Source organism: Arvicola amphibius, chromosome 9 (assembly GCF_903992535.2).
Source record: "Arvicola amphibius chromosome 9, mArvAmp1.2, whole genome shotgun sequence".
NCBI classification, from domain to species: Eukaryota; Metazoa; Chordata; class Mammalia; order Rodentia; family Cricetidae; genus Arvicola; species Arvicola amphibius.
In genome coordinates, this window is record NC_052055.2 from 16,941,779 (window position 1) to 16,959,292 (window position 17,514).

The 17,514-nt window shown below is 45.5% G+C and overlaps 1 protein-coding gene across 1 annotated transcript in view; it reads left to right on the forward strand.

Moving 5' to 3' along the window:
* Positions 1-8,782, forward strand: part of Deptor (DEP domain containing MTOR interacting protein) — a 129,820-nt gene extending 121,038 nt beyond the window's left edge. The window contains exon 9 of the mRNA XM_038342710.1: positions 8,454-8,782. Coding sequence (XP_038198638.1) covers positions 8,454-8,582 — 129 coding nt within the window. The 3' untranslated portion in view covers positions 8,583-8,782. The remainder of the gene's footprint in view (positions 1-8,453) is intronic.
* The last annotated feature ends 8,732 nt before the right edge of the window (positions 8,783-17,514 follow it).

Here is a 17,514-nt window from a genome sequence, read left to right on the forward strand (position 1 = left end):
TGGCGTCCCGAGACAGGGTTTCTTTGTGTGACCTTGGCTGTCCTGGAACTTGCTTTGTAGACTCACAGAGATCCACCTGCCTCTGCCTCCAGAGAACTGGGATTAGAGGCATGTATCACTACCACCTGGCCACTTTATCTTTTTTTAAAAAATGTGTGTGAGTGTGTGTGTGTGTGTATGTGTGTGTGTGTGTATGCACACACATAGGGGTATACATGAGTGCAGGTGATTGTGTGTGCTTGTGGAGGCCAGCAGACTCCACCTTAGTTTGAGAAGGGTCTTCCACTGGCCTGAAACTTAGCAGTCAGGCTAAAATAACTGACAAGTCCCAGAGACCCGTATGTCTCCACTCTCAAGACTGAGATGGCAAATGCCACCACGCCCCTGGGGGGCCAACTCGGGTCCCCATGCTTGCAAAGCAAGCACTTTCCCAGCTGAGCCGTCTCCCCAAACTGGTCCCCCTTTAATGGTCCCTTGATCAGGATGATGTCTGAGGACTTCAGAGCTACTTAAGCACATCCTGCTGTCTTACTTACTTAGTGTCTTGTCTCCGCTTCCCTGTGTCATTAATTAGGCTTCCTCTAATTAGGCTTACTAATCAATACAAGACTCTTTTGAGATTTTATTTATTTTTATTTTATGTATATGGGTGTTTTGCTGTGTGTAGGGCTGTGCACTGATACACACACACACACTACACACACACACACACACACACACACAGTATCAGCGGAGGCCAGCAAAGGGCATCAGGTCCTCTGGAACTGGAGTTATGGATAGTTGTGAACTCCCATGTGGATCCTGAGAACTGAACTCAGATCCTCTTGAAGAATAGCGGGTACTTTAACAGCTGAGCTGTGTCTCCAGCCCCAGGCTCTTTCACATCTGTTTTATCTTTTGTCTGATCAGGAGTAGGGAGTAGTGGTGACTGGCGACTTCCAGGTACCGAGAAGACTCCGGTGCTCTGGCGGATCTGTGTTTCTCCCCAACCTCACCCCCACTTCAGGTCAAACAGCTCCGTGACAGTGGTGGGCTCCAGCCACGTGTGAGCATGTGTATAATTAAATAATCCCATGGGCACTCCATCAGTCTGGGAGTTAGGGCACATTTGCCAGGCCCGGTGCAGGGAGAGGGATGAGAGAGGCAGGGGGATTTAGTTAATTTGGCTTTCCATTTGAAGGAAGGCTGGAGTTCTGCCTGGGTGTTCATCCCGACTTGCTCACACCCTGAAGTGTGCCTGGTGTGGCTTCCTTCTTCCTGCTAACTCAGAAGGACCAGTGCTGTTGCTCGGGACCTCTCTCCTAAGCCTGGTTACTCAGAGCTGCATCCTAACCCCAGCTGCATGTGTCATAGGAAGGTTTTGTTCTGTCTTAATGGGAATGTGTTTCTACCCTCTCCCTTGGAAGTTAGAGCCCTGCATCCTTGTGGGTGATGATGAGATTGGGGGGTTAAGCTCACTAGCGTTCATGAAGCTCTGGGTTCAACCACGGGTAGAGGCAGGAGGATCAGCAGTTCAGGGCCAGCCTTAGCTCACTAGTGAGTTCAAGTCCTGGGCTACATGACACCATATCTCAAATTAAGAGAGGAAGGGACAGGGAGATAGCTCTGCTGAAAAAAACAATGCTTAAGTTGGGATCTCCGGCACCCACACAAAAGCCAGGCATAGTAGTGTGCCTGTCGACCTAGCTCTTGAAAGGTGGAGACGGGGGTGGGGGTGGGGTGGCTCCCTCGGCTCACTGCCTAGCCAGTCTAGCTGAACTAAATTGGTGCGCTCCAGGTTCAGTGGGAAGTCTTGTCTCAATAAGGTGGAGAGTGGCAGAGGAAGACACTTGACATCTGACTTCTGTACACGTGCATATACAGACAGACAGACACACACACACACCTACACACATACAGACAGACACACATACACACACAGACCTATTCCCCGATATGTGCGTACACAAACAGACACAACCAACTACGGAAACTGGACAACTGCAACCTGATCTTTGCAAACAGGTGTGTGTGGCAAAGGTACCTAAAAGTCAAAGGAAAGCATGGCCGCTTTCCCAGAATCCCCATCACTTCTAGGAGGTGGGCATCTCAGCTTCTAGCCCAGCAAGGAGAAAATGTGTTCCTAAAGTGGCCCGTCTGGAGGCAGTCATGTATTCTGTGTGTTTGTGCACATGTGCTTTTTAGCATAGAGGACAAGAAATTTCCCCCCGGGCTGTATGCTTCCTGCTGTTACCGGTAATGTGTGCCGGGTTTGCAAAGCGTGGTGTACCAAGGATGCTACCTGAAGGAGGCCCATCACCGTGAGTTACCTCATGAGCACACAGTGGGACCTGTGGACCTAGATAGTCAGGAACATTTAGCAACAGGATGTAGAAACTGCTCGAACCGCAGCCGTTATTGAGGCCACTTAGGGAGAGATGACGTCTTTCCAACAGCCAGACTCTAAAAACACCCTGTAGGATGTAAGCATGAGAAAGGTTTGGACAGCACTTTTTCTTTATTCTTGGAAAAGGTTTGAAATAACTCTGTTATGTGGTTGTGAGAAGTGATCTCTTTGCTGAGAACTGGGAAAAGGAGAGAATTATGATCGTGTGAGCGTGGGTGTGGGTGTGTGCTCACGTGATACATAGGTTTGACATACATATGTATGCAGACATCAGAAGAAAACACCGGAAGTCCTGCTTTTTGTCATTTTCCACTCTATTCCTTGAGACAGGATCTCGCAGTGAACCTGGCGCTCTCTAAGCTCACGAGATTTTTCTCTCTCTCTAAACTGGCTGGCCAGTAAGCCTCCACCATCCCCCTGCCTGTCCCTTCCCAACGGTAGCGCTCAGGCATGTGTGGCCATGCCCACCTCTTCCCTGGGCGCTGGGCCCCCGAAATCAGATGTCCATCCTTTTGCAGCAGGCGCTCCTACGCACTGAGCCATTTCCCCAGCCCCTCGTCTGATTTTTGGAAGTAACTGTGATTATTTATAAGTAGAAAGAAAGTGGAGCAGAAAAGCAACTCCCCCTTTTTGTTGTTAGTGTTGTTTGTTTGGGGTTTATGTTTGAGATAGGGCCTCACTGTGTAGCCCAAGTTGGCTTCAGATTTGTTCTGTAGACCTGGTGGGTCCCGAGTTCGAATATTAGAGAAGGTACGGTAATTGTTTCTTATAGGTAGACAGTATAGTTAGCCTCTTTTTATTCTTTTTCTTTTTTGGAGAGAGAACCTGTCTCCCTACAGTGCCCAGACTTACCTTAAACTTACCATCTTCCTGTCTCAACCTCCCAAGTGGTAGATTCCAGGTCTACTTTACCAGGTGTGCTGGTTACGCTCATGTCAACTTGACACACACACACACACACACACACACACACACACACTAAAGTTATCTGAAAGGAGGGAAACTTAATTGAGAAAATGCTTCCCTAAGATCCAGGTGTAAGGCATTTTCTTAGTTAGTGATGGGGAGAGCCAGCCCATCATGGGTGATGCCATTCCTGGACGGGTACTCCTGGGTTCTATAAGAAAGTATGCTGAAGCTGGATGGTGGTGGCGCACGCCTTTAATCCCAGCACTCAGGAGGCAGAGGCAGAGGCAGGCAGAGCTCTGTGAGTCAAAGACTAGCCTGGTCTACAACATGAGAAGAAAAGAGTCTCAAACAAGAAAAAAGAAAGGAAAGCCTACTGAGCAAGCTATGGAAAGCAAGCCAGTAGGCAGCATCCCTCCATGGCCTCTGCATCAGCTCCTGCCTCCAGGTTCCTGCCCTGCGTGAGTTCCTGTCCTGACTTCCTTCAGTGCTGAACAGCGATGCTGAAGTGTAAGCCAAGTAAAACTCTTTTCTCCCCAACTTGCTTTTGGTCATGGTGTTTCATCACAGCAATAGAAACCCTAACTAAGATCCCTTGCTTATTTTATAATCCAGGTTTACCTGACTAAAAATCTTGTTATGGAATTCAAAGAGCCTCAACATCAACATCATACATTTTTAAAATTTTTTATGCTGTCTTGTAGCTTTTATGAGATAGAGTTCCATGTAGCCTGGGCTGGCTGTGCACTCACTGTGTAGTGAAGCTCCCAGTCTCCCACCTCACCTCCTTTGGGCTGGGATTCTAAGTGTATGCCACATCCACATTTTGCTTGTTGGGTTTTTGAGGTCGATTCATACTTTACAGTTCTGGCAGGATTTGAACTCTCAATCCTTCCTCTTTAACCTCCTGAGTAGCTCAGATTATGGGAGTGTACCACCACACTGTGAGTGTTTGAGCAGACCTGAGACTGCTTAAGTCTAAGAGTTAAAGAATGGGGGGGGGGGCACTACCAACAGCTGTGGAGATATGGTTTAATAAGTAAAGAGCTTGTTCCATAAACAGTGAGGATCTATGTTCAACTCCTAGAACCCATGTACAAAAGCCAGGCATGGCTGGCTATTCACTCCTATAACTCCAGCAGGGTGACTACCTGATGGGCGTAACCACATTACACACAGAGGAGTTCCTGGATTAAGGTTGGGGGAGGGAAACAGGTGTGGCAGCTCAGGCTTGTAGTTCTGGTACCTGGAGGAAAAGAAAGGAGTGCCAGAAGTTCATGGTAATCCTCTGCTAAACAGGGTGTTCGAGACCAGCCTGAGCTGAAGACGCTGTCTCAAAACAGAAAAAAAAGTAAGAGAGAGAGATTTTCAATTGATGATGGAATTTATTTTAAGATTTCCCACTGTTTTGTTGTTACTGTTGCGTGTTTGTCTGTCTTACAGCTTGTTCTCATTTGTTGTTTGTCTTGTCTTACAGCTTGTTCTCATTTGTAGCTGAATGATATCCCAGAGTATGGATAGACCAAGTTGTATTTCTCCTTTATTATTTGGTGGATAAATGGGTTAGATTATTTTTCAAAAAGCAGATATAGAGAAATGGAAGGCAGAAGATAATGAGAGGATTGGTGTGACCTTAGGTGGGACCATGTTCAGTCATGGTGAGGGGGCATCTTTGTCACCCAAGTGTACCGATGGCAAAAATACCTACAGCAGGAATGGGTTCTCGGCCCTTATAGGGGTGGGAATGCCTTCAGTCACTCACAGAGGAAGCCGAGAAGTACAGTCCTTTAGCAGGAGACTATTAAAATGTCGTTCTGTCTTTGAAGCTTCCAGCCACTCACTCTTTTAGCTCTTTACCTCTGCCCAGGCCTGAGCCAGGCTCTTCAAACTCGGGTGGCCATCAGCTAAGTGGTAAGAAAAATCAGGAAGTAAAAAGGGCTGTGGTGGGGCTGAGGAGACAGCTCTGTGGTTAAGAGCACTTGCCGCTCAAGACCAAGCCTTGGTTCCAGGCGTATACACCAAGCTCACACCTGCTTGTAACTCCAGCTCTGGGACATTCATTCACCTATAACTCCTGATCTAGGTCTTCAGGACTCCTTGGGCACCTATGCACATCACCTCATGCTGGCGCACACATGCACATGCAAATAAAAGTTAATTAATTTTAAAATTAATATTTAAGTGAAGGGCTGTGGCATATGAAAGGTCACTTGCCCAGTTGAGAAGGGACTACCAGCCAGTAGCCATCCGACCTGGTTTGATGGGATTTCCACATTGTCCCCGAGAAGCATGGCTCCACTTAAATTTCTCTGTGACGTCCCTAACACTCCCCAACGCTCACATGTTGGCTAGTTAAGACAAGCAGTGTGGGATGTCGGCATAATTGTGGTGAAGACCGAATGACTAACATGACCGTGGTGTGATTCAGAGACACAATTATCCCGGAGCCTGTGGAGGGTTGGCTGGCAGTTCTTGTTTTCCCATGTAGCAGCACAAAGATACTGCTTTTTTTTGGAGAAAAGAACACGGATCTGAAGTCCAGCACCCGGGGTGGGAGGGTGGCATTCCTCTCATTCTTTGGCAGAGGAAAGCAAAGGCAATGGCCCAGTTAGGTCTGAGTGGGAAATGCCCCCACAAGTGCTCGTGGCTCCGTTCTGGGTGAGTTGCGATCTGGCAGTGTGACCTCGTTATCACCATGACCTGGACTGCTGATTACACTCAAGATGTGCCCTGAGTTCTTGATGGCCAACTTTGGGAATGGGACAGGAGAAATGGTGATTGTGTGTGAGACACCCCAGTAACAAAGGGAAGGAGTGGTCACTGAAAAAATATGATTCTGCTTACTACATTACGCTTACATGTGAAGGAAATGACTCCCCCTCCCCTGCAAGACAGGGCTTCTCTGTGTAGCGCTGTTCTCCTGGAATTCATACTGTAGACCAGGCTAGCCTCAGAGTCACAGAGATCCACCTGACTCTGCCTCCTGAGTGCTGGGATTAAAGGCATATGCCACCACCACTGGCTAGGAAATGACCATTTTTAAAGAGTGGGGAATTAGTAAACCCAGCATTTGTGTATCTTCTAGAATGCTTTAAATTCGTTGTGTGATTGAACTTGTGTAGATATACATTTTTTTACCTATTGACTTTACAAATGAGGAATGCTTATTTATTTTTATTTCTTGTTTTGAGACTGAGTCTGATGTAGCTCAGGCTGGCCTCCCATCAGCCAAGGTTAATCTTTCACTTCTGACCCTCCAGCCTCCACTTCCCGGGTGCTGGTGATACGTATACACATTAGCACTTCCGGAGCTTGTACCGTCCTGGGGATCAAGTCTCCAACTCTATACGTGTGAGGCAAGTGATCTACCAACTGAGCTACATCCTCAGCTCCAAATGAAACATATTTATATCATGAAACACATGATAGATTAGAGAAGTGACCTACTTTAATTGAGGTCCTCATCAAAGCGACATAGGTCATAAATCCCTATTTTAGGATTCCAAATCCTATAACTTTTTTTTTTAATCAGAAATCAAGTTACAATTCTGATATTTTCCAACTTGAGCCTATGGGTGCCATTCTTATTGAAACCACAACACATGGGTTCCTGGGGATTCAGACTCTAGTTCTCCTGCTTGGATGGTGGACACTTTAAAACCTAAGCATCCCTCTTTTTATTCTTTTTTTAATCTGTTCTCTCTGTCTGTGTCAGTCTAGTGTGTGTGTATATATGTGTGTGTGTGAGAGAGTCTGTTTATCTCTGTGTGTGTGTGTTTGTGTGTGTACACTCTTTAGTATATTGCTTCAGGGAGCTAGAGGGCGGCAGCAAATACCTTCCTCTGTTACTCTGCACATCATTTTTGAGACAGGATTTCTAACGGAACCTGGTGCTAACCGTTTTGGGCTGGACTGGCTGACCAGCCAATGTGCAAGTGGTGTTTAGAGTTGACTGATATGCTAATTTCCACTGGCTTCTCCGTGTTCCTAAGGAAACGGGGGCATGTAGAGATTATCATTAGTCAGACACTTTGGTGCATGAAAGGAGGCCCTGCTAACAATCCTGTAGGAGCAGCAGGTGTAGAAGAGGAGGGGAAGGGCAGTGGTGGCGCACACCTTTAATCCCAGCAGAGGCAGGTGGATCCTCTGTGAGTTCGAGGGCAGCCTGGCCTACAGAGTGAGTTTCACGACAGGCTCCAGAGCTACACAGAGTAAACCCTGTCTGGAAAAACAAAAAAAAAAAAAAAAAAGAAGAGGAGGAGGAGACAGTGCCTACCAAATCCTCACGAATAATTACAGCTGTAAGCACACTGCCGAGACCGTGTGTGAATCCCCATAGGCTGGCCCACTGTAATAGAAGCTTCATGTGCTCTATCTGCCCTAACTCCTGCAACAGTCATATGGGGCAGCTGCCATACAACAGATGGAAATAAGCTTCCGAATATCAATAACCAGTATAAGAAGATTTGGAGTTAGGATTTAAGCCCAATGTTTGTAAAATTCCCAAATAGGTGCTTTTTCTGTCCTCCTGTCCTGTGGTGGTGGTGGTGGGGGGGAAATATGTCCTTTTAGAATTTATTGAATTAGAGTAGCTAGCTGATTGGGCTTGGCTGTTTTTTGTTTGTTTGTTTTGTTTTTGGGTTTTTTTTTTTTTTTTGAGACATAGTTTCTCTGTAGCTTTGGTGCCTGTTCTGGAACTAGCCCTTGTAGACCAGGCTGGCCTTGAACTCACAGAGATCCGCCTGCCTCTGCCTCCTAGTGCTAGGATTAAAGGTGTGTGCTACCACTGCCTGGCGGGTTTGACTGTTTTAAGAACAATGTTTGGGCCACACACTAGGTCTATGAAAAAAATGGACAAGTATATCTGTGTGTGGTGTGTGTGTGTTTGTGTGTGTGTGTGTGTGTGTGTGTGTGTGTGTGAGAGAGAGAGAGAGAGAGAGAGAGAGAGAGAGAGAGAGAGAGAGAGAGAGAGAGAGAGAGAGAGAGACTGTGTCTGTATCTGAGACAGGATTTCATTTACCCAGGCTGGCCTTTTTATATAGCCTAGAATAACCACTCCGAACCTCCCTCTACCCCTCAAGTGCGCATACTGGGCAGGCGTTTCCTTCGCTGAGCTACCCCCAACTCAAACCGATATTCTCGCCTTCCGTCACCCCTCCAGGTCTGCCAGTTCGTTGTCTCTGTCAACGGGCTCAACGTGCTGAACGTAGACTACCGCACCGTGAGCAACCTGATTCTGACAGGCCCACGGACCATCGTCATGGAAGTCATGGAGGAGTTAGATTGCTGAGCCCAGAGGCGTCCCCGCTGGTGCCCTGTCCCAGGACCACACAGCAACGACATGACAAGACAGCCAGACAAATGGATAATTGGGACGTACAGATCTTCTCTCTGTCCATGCACACCTCGAATTTCATGCAGTGTTTGAATGTGGAAGGACTGGGTAACACATCTTTAAAAAAAAAAAAAAACCACAGCAGGGTGTGTGGTGGCTCAGGTCTATAATCCCAGCACTCAGGAGGCCGTGGCAGTGCTGCCAGTTCAAGGCCAGTCTCAGCTCACAGTGTGAGTGCCCATCTCAAAAACAATGCGCGTATACATGCGCATGCACACACATGGGCTCGTGCCAATGTAGATGACAATAGCCAATTTCCCTTTGGGGTGGGATTGCCTTACTGAGCCCAGTCCGTGGTCCTCAATTGTTGGTTTTCATGGTTGCAGAAAGTTGCTGAAAAGCCGAAATAGCACCGTGGGGAAATGCCATTTTCAGAAGAATGGTTATTATATAGTTTACATCTTTCCAGTGTTCTTTGGTGGCAGGGATAATGAAACAGCGCCTGCAGTCCTGAATACTTAGGGCACGGGGGCAAGAGGAGAATCACTTGAATTCTGGTGGTTGAGCCAGCCTGGGCAACATAGTGAGACTCCACGTTAGCAAGAAAGGTTTTTCACCAAAATTAGCCTGAGGCTGTTAAATAAGCCTAGATTTCACCATCGTAAAATGAAAGCATCATCCCTAGGCATGTGACCGGCTAACAAGAATTTCCGCAAAGGTTCTTAAGCATTCAACGGCTTAAAAGCCATCATCACCGAGTAACTTTTTCCTCTCTATTTAAATCTTCTTACTGGGGTGGTGGGGCTTGCTAGGTCTCCCCTGGCTACTGACTTCTTCTTAATTTCTGCCTTTATCACCAATTTTTCAGCTTAGCCTGTTTCAGGTATGGCATGAGGTAAAAAAAAATAAAACAAACCTCTGTGCCCCGGGTGGTGGGGATGGGCAAGGAGACGATGCCCACAGCAGCGTGACCCTCTGTCCTCTTTGGGCCCATGCATCGGCTCCAGCAGCTTTCTGGGGTTCATTTGAAATCTTCTGGGTGTGAAAGCAAAGAGTCTGTCCGTGCCCATGGAAGACTCAAAGTCAAACCTCTGCTGAGATTGGACTTTGCAGTCGTCCGCCTTTAAGGGATCCGGCTTCAGTGCAACAGAGTTGAAATTCAAAACGCCTTCTTAGCCTGGGTTTTTGCAAGCCTTCTAATGTCATGGGACGTGCTGCTCCTTTAGAGGTCTGCTTACCACTGCTGGCTCCATCATGTGTTGGAATTCTTCATCTCCCTGGTGCGTGTTTCTTTGATCTAGAAAAGACTCCCAGAGAATCAGACATGGTAGCCTGCGCCTGTAATCCCAGCACCCAGGAAGTGGAGGCAGGAAGATCAGGTGTTCAAAGTGAGCCCGAGATATAGGAGAGCCTGTCTCAAAAGTACCAGGAGGGGCAGGGGGGGATACATTCAGGGTATTGGTATGGAGAGGATAGTCCTCCGAGTACCAAATGAGAGAGTCATTTTGTATACTAAATTTTGAACAAAGAGGCGGCTTTCTTATTATGCATTAACAAAATAAATGTTATGCCTAAGTAATTTCTTAGTGGAAGGTGATCATCATGTATTGGTACTGGTGGAATGCATTTTATTAGCATATATATGCTAATCCAACTTTTCTAGCTTTGGTAAGAAAATAGGATTTTGAAGCGCTATGGGATATCTGACACTAATATTACCCATCTATGTCTGAAAAGATGCGCGTGAGTAGGTTTATGCTATGAGCAAGGTTTTCTGCTATGGCATTTAATTTTGATGTTCTCCTCATTCCTTGTCACAGCCTTTTAAGATAGCTGTTATCACCCTCATTTTTAGATGGGGACACTAGGACTGAGGAGCTTCAGTAATTTTCTTTAAGTTCAAGCACCTGTGATAACCACAGCCCATTTCTCCGATGCTAAAGCCCCTTTGCCTGTCTGCCCCAGACTTCCTATTTAGAGGTCTTATATTCAGTGCTCACTCCAGGCTTCATGAAGACTTCATGGGTTTTTGTTTGTTTGTTTTTCTTGGCCTGAGAGGTCAATACCTGTCATCACCCATTTTATAGATGAAGAAACCGACTCATAACACAGCTTGGTTCATCATATGCTCAAAACAGCCCAGCAGCTCTGTAGGAGACCTTACCATGTGGCTTTCATTTGTGTTTGTTGCTTGTTGTGCGACAGTGCCAAGCTCCTGCTCCTCCACTTCCTAAGTGGGATTACAGGCTCACAGCCCTGCACTCGGATAGCATTAAAACCCCAACAGAGGAGTCTCGGCTGTTTTCTGTCTTAGGTGTTTCTGGACGGACAGAAGAGGAAGGGGTGCCTGTGGGGCACTGCATTCTTGCTGCTTACCTGCAAATGCCATGTGTCTTGAACCCTAGATCTTATAATTTCCCTTCAGCCAAACTGAACACTGTGGAGGTGCCTCTCTGTACTCCACACAGCCCCTCCTTCTAGCCATCAGGGAGGGAGCGAAGAACACTTTAACTGTTTTACTTGGTTCTTCTCATCCCCAGTTTAAAGGCCAAGTGCCAAAGGACATTTGCTACCTCAGCAAATATCTTTTGACTTTGAGTTAAGCTCTCTCTCTCTCTCTCTCTCTCTCTCTCTCTCTCTCTCTCTCTCTCTCTCAGGTCTCTCTCTCACAGACACAGCCTCAGATAATAATTAGTGAATATAGATACTCCAGTGGCCCCTAGGACCTTGTTTTACTCATTCAGTGTTTGCATACATGGCATTTTATTTCTAGGATGTCATTTCTCCCTCTTTGCCCAGGAGAAATTATTCTCATTACTTTCTTTGGATGTCATCTCCTTAGAGAAATCTTTGCCAGGTCCCCAAAGATTTCCTTCCCCTACGTTCTCTAAATGCCCTCAGACCCATAAATCCCATCCTGTCCTCTATGAGAGCACAATGACATTTACAGTGTCATTGCCCACCTCTCAGCCTTTGGGAAGTAGAGGCAGGAGGATCAGGAGTTCAATGACAGCCTTGGTAACAGAACACACTGGAGGCCAAGCTGGGTCATATTAGATACTGTCAAAGACACTCAAGAAAGTGGTAGGACCTCATGAGAGAACCACAGGAAACTGGGGGTTTACCAGCAGAACTGTGGGGCCCCAGCCCTTTCTCTCTCTCTCTCTCTTTTTTTTTTTACTTCTTGACCATGAGATGAGTGAGCAGTTTGGTTCCACCATCTGCTCTCACACAATACACTAACTCACCATAGGCCTCAATGCGGTCAACTAGTCATGGGCTTAAACCCCAAACCCTGTGAACCAAAATAACCCCTTTCCTGTTGGGACCCAGAAATGTGGGCCAAATCTGGGGAGTTGCCCCAAGAAGGTGGCTCTTGACACTTTCTCTTTATCAGTTGATTGTCAGAGGTACCTTGTTATAGACGCAGATATCTGTCTAATACACATGGCTTCATGTATCTTATCTTAAGGCTGCCTTCGCTCCAAGTTGAATTGCCACAGTTCCAGGTCATGTAACCCCAAATAATCTAGAAAGAATCTACAGCCTTCTCTTCTTTGAAAACCCCAAAATAGTTCATATCGTTTTGAGAACCAAAGCAGTTCATAAAACTAGCTCTAGGTTGGATAGATAGTGAGTGCCTGGTGGTGGCTGAGCAGCAGTGGCTCATGCCATTAATCCCAGCACTTGGGAAGCAAAGGCAGGCGGATCTCAATGAGTTTGAGGCTAGCCTGGTCTACAAAGTGAGTTCTAGGACAGCCAGGGGCTACACAGAGAAATGCTGTCTTGAAAAACAAAAAAAGCAAAACAAAACCAAACAAACAAAAAACCAATACGGGTTGTTCTTCCAGTGAACACAAGTTTGATTCCTAGCATTGCATAATGTCTTACAACTGATGTAACTATACTTCTAGGGGGTCCGAACAACCTTACATGCATAAAACATCCATATACACACAATTAAGATAAATAAATCTTTTTAAAAAAAAATAAAACTAGCCCAGAATCCAGGAGAATTCCAGTGGGGAAATAGACATCATCTTTTATGAGAAGACTTGCATGGAATCTGTGGCCATTTTCAAATTTCTAAAAGTAAATGCAAAAAAGGAGTCATTGCTCATTGAAGGTAGTTATTGAAAGCTTTAGGCTCTCTGGGTCCAAATTCATATCCAACCATTGGGTGGGAGTGTCAGTGAAGTCTGATTTCTAATGATATTTTCAGAGTCCGTAGACCTAAAATGTTAGTGCCATGTGCTATGTAAAACACAGTTTAATCATCTCATTTGACTAACAAATGAGGTATAGAACGGTCTTGTGCTATAACCAAACCCATGAAACTTGTCAGGTGGGAGTTTGAGCCGTATGCCTTCTGAGTCTCCTGCCATCCAGCCCTGTTACAGTAGAGCTGAAACAGGCCTATGCCATGATGTACTCAAAAATCAAAGCAGTACCTGGTATCTGGGAAGGGAAGGGAATATCATCTTTTATTGTTTGTTTGTTTCAGATACAAGGGTCTTATTCTGAATGTAGGCCATGTTGGCTGGGAATGTACTGTATAGCACAGGCTAGTCTCAAACTCAACCATCCTCCTGCTTCAGCCTCCTGAGGACTAGAATTACAAGCCTGAGCTACCATGCCTGTTTCAAATGACTTTGGTCTTCATGTGTATTGGTGTGTCTGTGATCTTCAAAGAGGAAATGATACCTACTGCCTGATATAACTTACCTACGCACCTTGGACGCTTTCCTTCTTGTTCCCTGAAAAAATATTTTCAAAGTCAGGCATGATGACTTACACCTATAATCATAACATTTGGGAAGCTGAGGCAGGGGAATTGCCATGAGCTTAAGGTCAGCCTGGGCTACAGAGACTTGGTCTACAAAACAAAACTAGACAAAATATTCTAAACTTTTTTTTAGATGTCTGTGTGCAATGTTTCATGCTTCAATGATGGAAGGAGGACAGTTTTTGTTCTGTAATTAGCACTGTATGTGCAAATTAGAAGGCCATCTTTTGTCGAAATGAAAACCCACCATTGTCCGTTGGTCCGTTTCTGCCTCCTGAGGTTTAATTACAACTAGGGGTGGTGGCCCAGAGCAAGGAGAAGACTCATGTTGGAGAAGGGAGTTTTAGGCCATCCTGGGCTCACACAGAGACCCTATCTAAAGAATAATTTATCAGGCCTAGGATCTCACCCCTCTGATCCCAGAACTGCAGAAGCAGAAGGATCCCCATATCCAAGGCCAGCCTGGACTACATGTGATACCCAAAAGACATAATAACTAAGGCTAAGACCGAGAGATGGTAGTTGAGATGAGGAAGACAAGCCATCTTCGCCTAAATGTGCTGTGAGGGACTTTTACACCATTGGTGACAGCTGGCTTCTTTTAGGACAGACACCAAGGTTAAGAATATCTCTGCTTTCCATTCAAACAGGAGTCTTGAATTTCCAAACTTTCCTTTCAAAGGTCCGGTGGAGATGATCCGCTCCCGAGGCCTTGCTTTAAACTGTCGGCGGAACTGGCCCTTCTCTGCAGGCTGCTGAGAAGTCTGTTTTTCTTTGCCTATAAATGAGCAGAATAATCCCAGGGCACTCTGATGTGGCTGACTGGGTGAAATTGGTTGTTGCCATCAATCGTGATTTTTTTCTGTCACCTGAGCTTCAGGTGGAATGTAGATTTCTTCAATTGCAGTCCCCAAAGGACAAAAGAGCTGTGTGCCAAAATGAAGTTCACTGTCAAAGATTGCATATAGGATTGTTAAATGAGTTTAAAAATACTTAATATATAGCTTTATTTTAAAATTTGGTGAGAGTGATTTGCTATCTTTATTAAATCTGTACTGTAATTCTTAAAATGATTGTATGAAAACACAAGGGCATAGCATGAAATAAACGTTGCATTAAAAATGACTTTTTGGCCACTTTTTGCCCACAGAACGGGCTGCACTTCAAGCTGAATATCTAAGTTGCCAGAGAGACACATGGTCCTGTCTTACTTGGTAAAGGACCCTGAGGTCCCCTTGTGAGTGTGCTCAGTGATAGACGTTCTCTGCAGGTTTTCTGGAGGAAAACTGCATTTACAAGCTTCCTTTTGCCTGCCTGATGCTCACCTACTGACCACTATGCAGGGGACTCTACAAAGCTCTTTGTCTTCCAGAGGGAATAAGAGAATTTATTCTGATCTGAGTTATGAGTGACACTATCCTAGGACATGGATTCAAGTTGGCACCATGGCGTGTTTCACGGGGATGGGAGTGGAGGTGGTGTTACCTGAATCTTTGTCGTCACAAAGCAAAAGAGAGAGCTGGAGAGATGGTTCAGTGGTTACGAGCGCTTGCTGCTCTTGAAGAGAAACCTAATTCAGTTCTAACATCCACCCTGGGCAGTCGACAGCCACCTGTAACTGTAGTTCCTAGGGATCCCAAGTCCTCTTCTGGCCTCTGCAGGTGCCTGCATGAGGAGCACTCACACACACACACACACACACACACGAGTGTATTGTGTGTGTGTGTGTCCGTGCGTGTACAAATATACTCAGGCCCCACAAACTAAGTCTTTAAAAAAGAAAAAAGACATAAGCCAGTGGGTGCCTTACTCAGGACTTTGACTGAATATCAGGAGGCAGTCACAGGTTACAATAAAGCAGGGAGCTGATCTCAGACCACCTGATGACATTCTTGGTTACATTCCACAGTTTTTTACCAAACACTGTAGGAGAGAAAATCAGGAGCTGGAGAGATGGCTCAGGAGTTAAGAGCACTGGCTGCTCTCCCAGAGGTCCTGAGTTCAGTTCCAGCATCCATATATTGGCTCACAACCGTCTAAAACTTAAGTCCCATGGGATCTCACGCCCTCTTCTGGGGTGCAGACAAAACAAACATTTTTTTTTACTTTTACAAAAGGTGGAGGAAGGCAGAGCAGATACAAAAGACTGAGGATAAATGGCTAATACTGTGGCTAAAGAAAGTTCCTAAGGATAATTTTGAATCTAGGAAATTGCCATATTTTGATCTTCACCAATCATGAAAGTTCTACTCAGTCTTCAAACCTTTAATCTTTTTAGGGGAACCTTAAGAATTTGCGAAGGTCATTCTTGGCAGGTGTCACCTTGTGCTTCTAATTTACTATGTATTTTCTTAAGCTGATAAATACATAATTTCTGCGTTGGGGAGTTAAGTACAGGCTGGTCAGGGAGATGTGGCTTTTCAGATAAAATGAGAAGGCAACCAAAAGACAGTAGATTTTTCTGTCACTTATCTACTTCATTTACTCATTCATTCATTCAAGGAATTTTACTGAAGACTCGGGTGTTAGGCCCTGAATGCGGGCACTAGAAACACTGGAGGGGTGTCCTGCATCCTCTAGGAACACTGGAGGCGTGTCCTGCATCCTCTAGGAACACTGGAGGCGTGTCCTGCATCCTCTGTCTCACCCTTCAAAGCTCACCTGTAGGCCTGTCTCCTAGAAGTCTTTACTCCACGCATCAGGTATTGCAGAATCACGTGGCTGGGCACGCTGGCTCAAGCCTGTATTCCAGGACGCTGAGGTAGAGCGGGATGTTTACCATGAAGTTAGAGGCCAGCAGGGGTTACCAGCAAGAACAAAAAAGAAAGTAGAAGTGTCAAAATGCAGTAAAGCCCTGTCCGGCTCAAGAATGCTGACCCCAGGCAGTATACATTGTTTTACTTGTTGCATTATTCTAGTAATTTCCATCGAACTATATTCTTTTCATCCCTTATCTAAAGAAACACACAGGGGTGAGTATGGAATTTATTTTTGTTTTGTCTTCTTTAGTTTGTTGGGGGGGGGGGGGGGGGGAGGTTGGTTTTGGTTTGGTTGTTGGTTGGTTTGGTTTGGTTTTGGTTTTTCAAGACAGGGTTTCCCTGTAGTTTTGGTTCCTGTCCTGGAACTCACTCTGTAGACCAGGTTGGCCCTCAAACTCAGAGATCCTCCTGCCTCTGACTCCCGGGGATTAAAGACAAGGGCCACCCACCACCTGGTTAATGATCTTTGTTTTAAGGTCATCAGTTTGATGTAATATGTCCAGGATTTACTAGATTTTTATCTGGCATCAAATGTTTTTCCAAGTTTTTATACTCATTTATTTTGTTCTACTTTTTGCAAATTTATACATTTCTGATCACAAATGATCTATTTTCCGGTCAATAGGCCTTCCAGTGTGATCGGGAACTGAGCTATAGCCCAAGGGCTGCCAAGGCATTGTTTATGTTGTGTCTTTCAGGATCTCAACTTAGTGTAAGCTTGGATTTTTAGAATGCAGAAAGAAGTCAGCATAAATCAGTACAAAACAGAGTTGGAGTTTATTTTTTTTAAAGTTCTTTGTCATATAAGGATCAGCACCTGAGCCAAGGCACAATGGCCAGTGCTTTGTAATCTTATAGCAATGAAACGGATGCATGTATATTGCTGGGAAGCTGAGGCAGGCAGATCCCTGGGGTTCCCGTGCTCAGCCAGCCTGGTCTTGTGTGGCTGGTTCCAGTCAAGTGGAGGGACCCATCTCTAAAAACAAACGAGTGGTGGATCCTGAAGAGCAGCCCCCAAGCCTTGACCTCTGACCTCTGCAAGGTCCCCTGTACACACACATGTACACGTGAACACAAATGCACACACATACACACAGAAAAAAGAGGCTTTAACATAGGTAAGCACAGGCAATTGAGAGAAGAGAGACATGTTATAGAAATTCAGCAACATATACTCCAAAGCGACCTGTCACAGGAGGGTGGTGTAGTTAAAGTGGTCTTAACCATCAACCACACAGGATTTGACAGCTTTTAAAATTTCCTTGGTCAAAAATGTTTTCTAAATTAGGCAATTATATTAGTATTTGGTATACTTATTTTGAACTATAGAGGTATTTTAAAA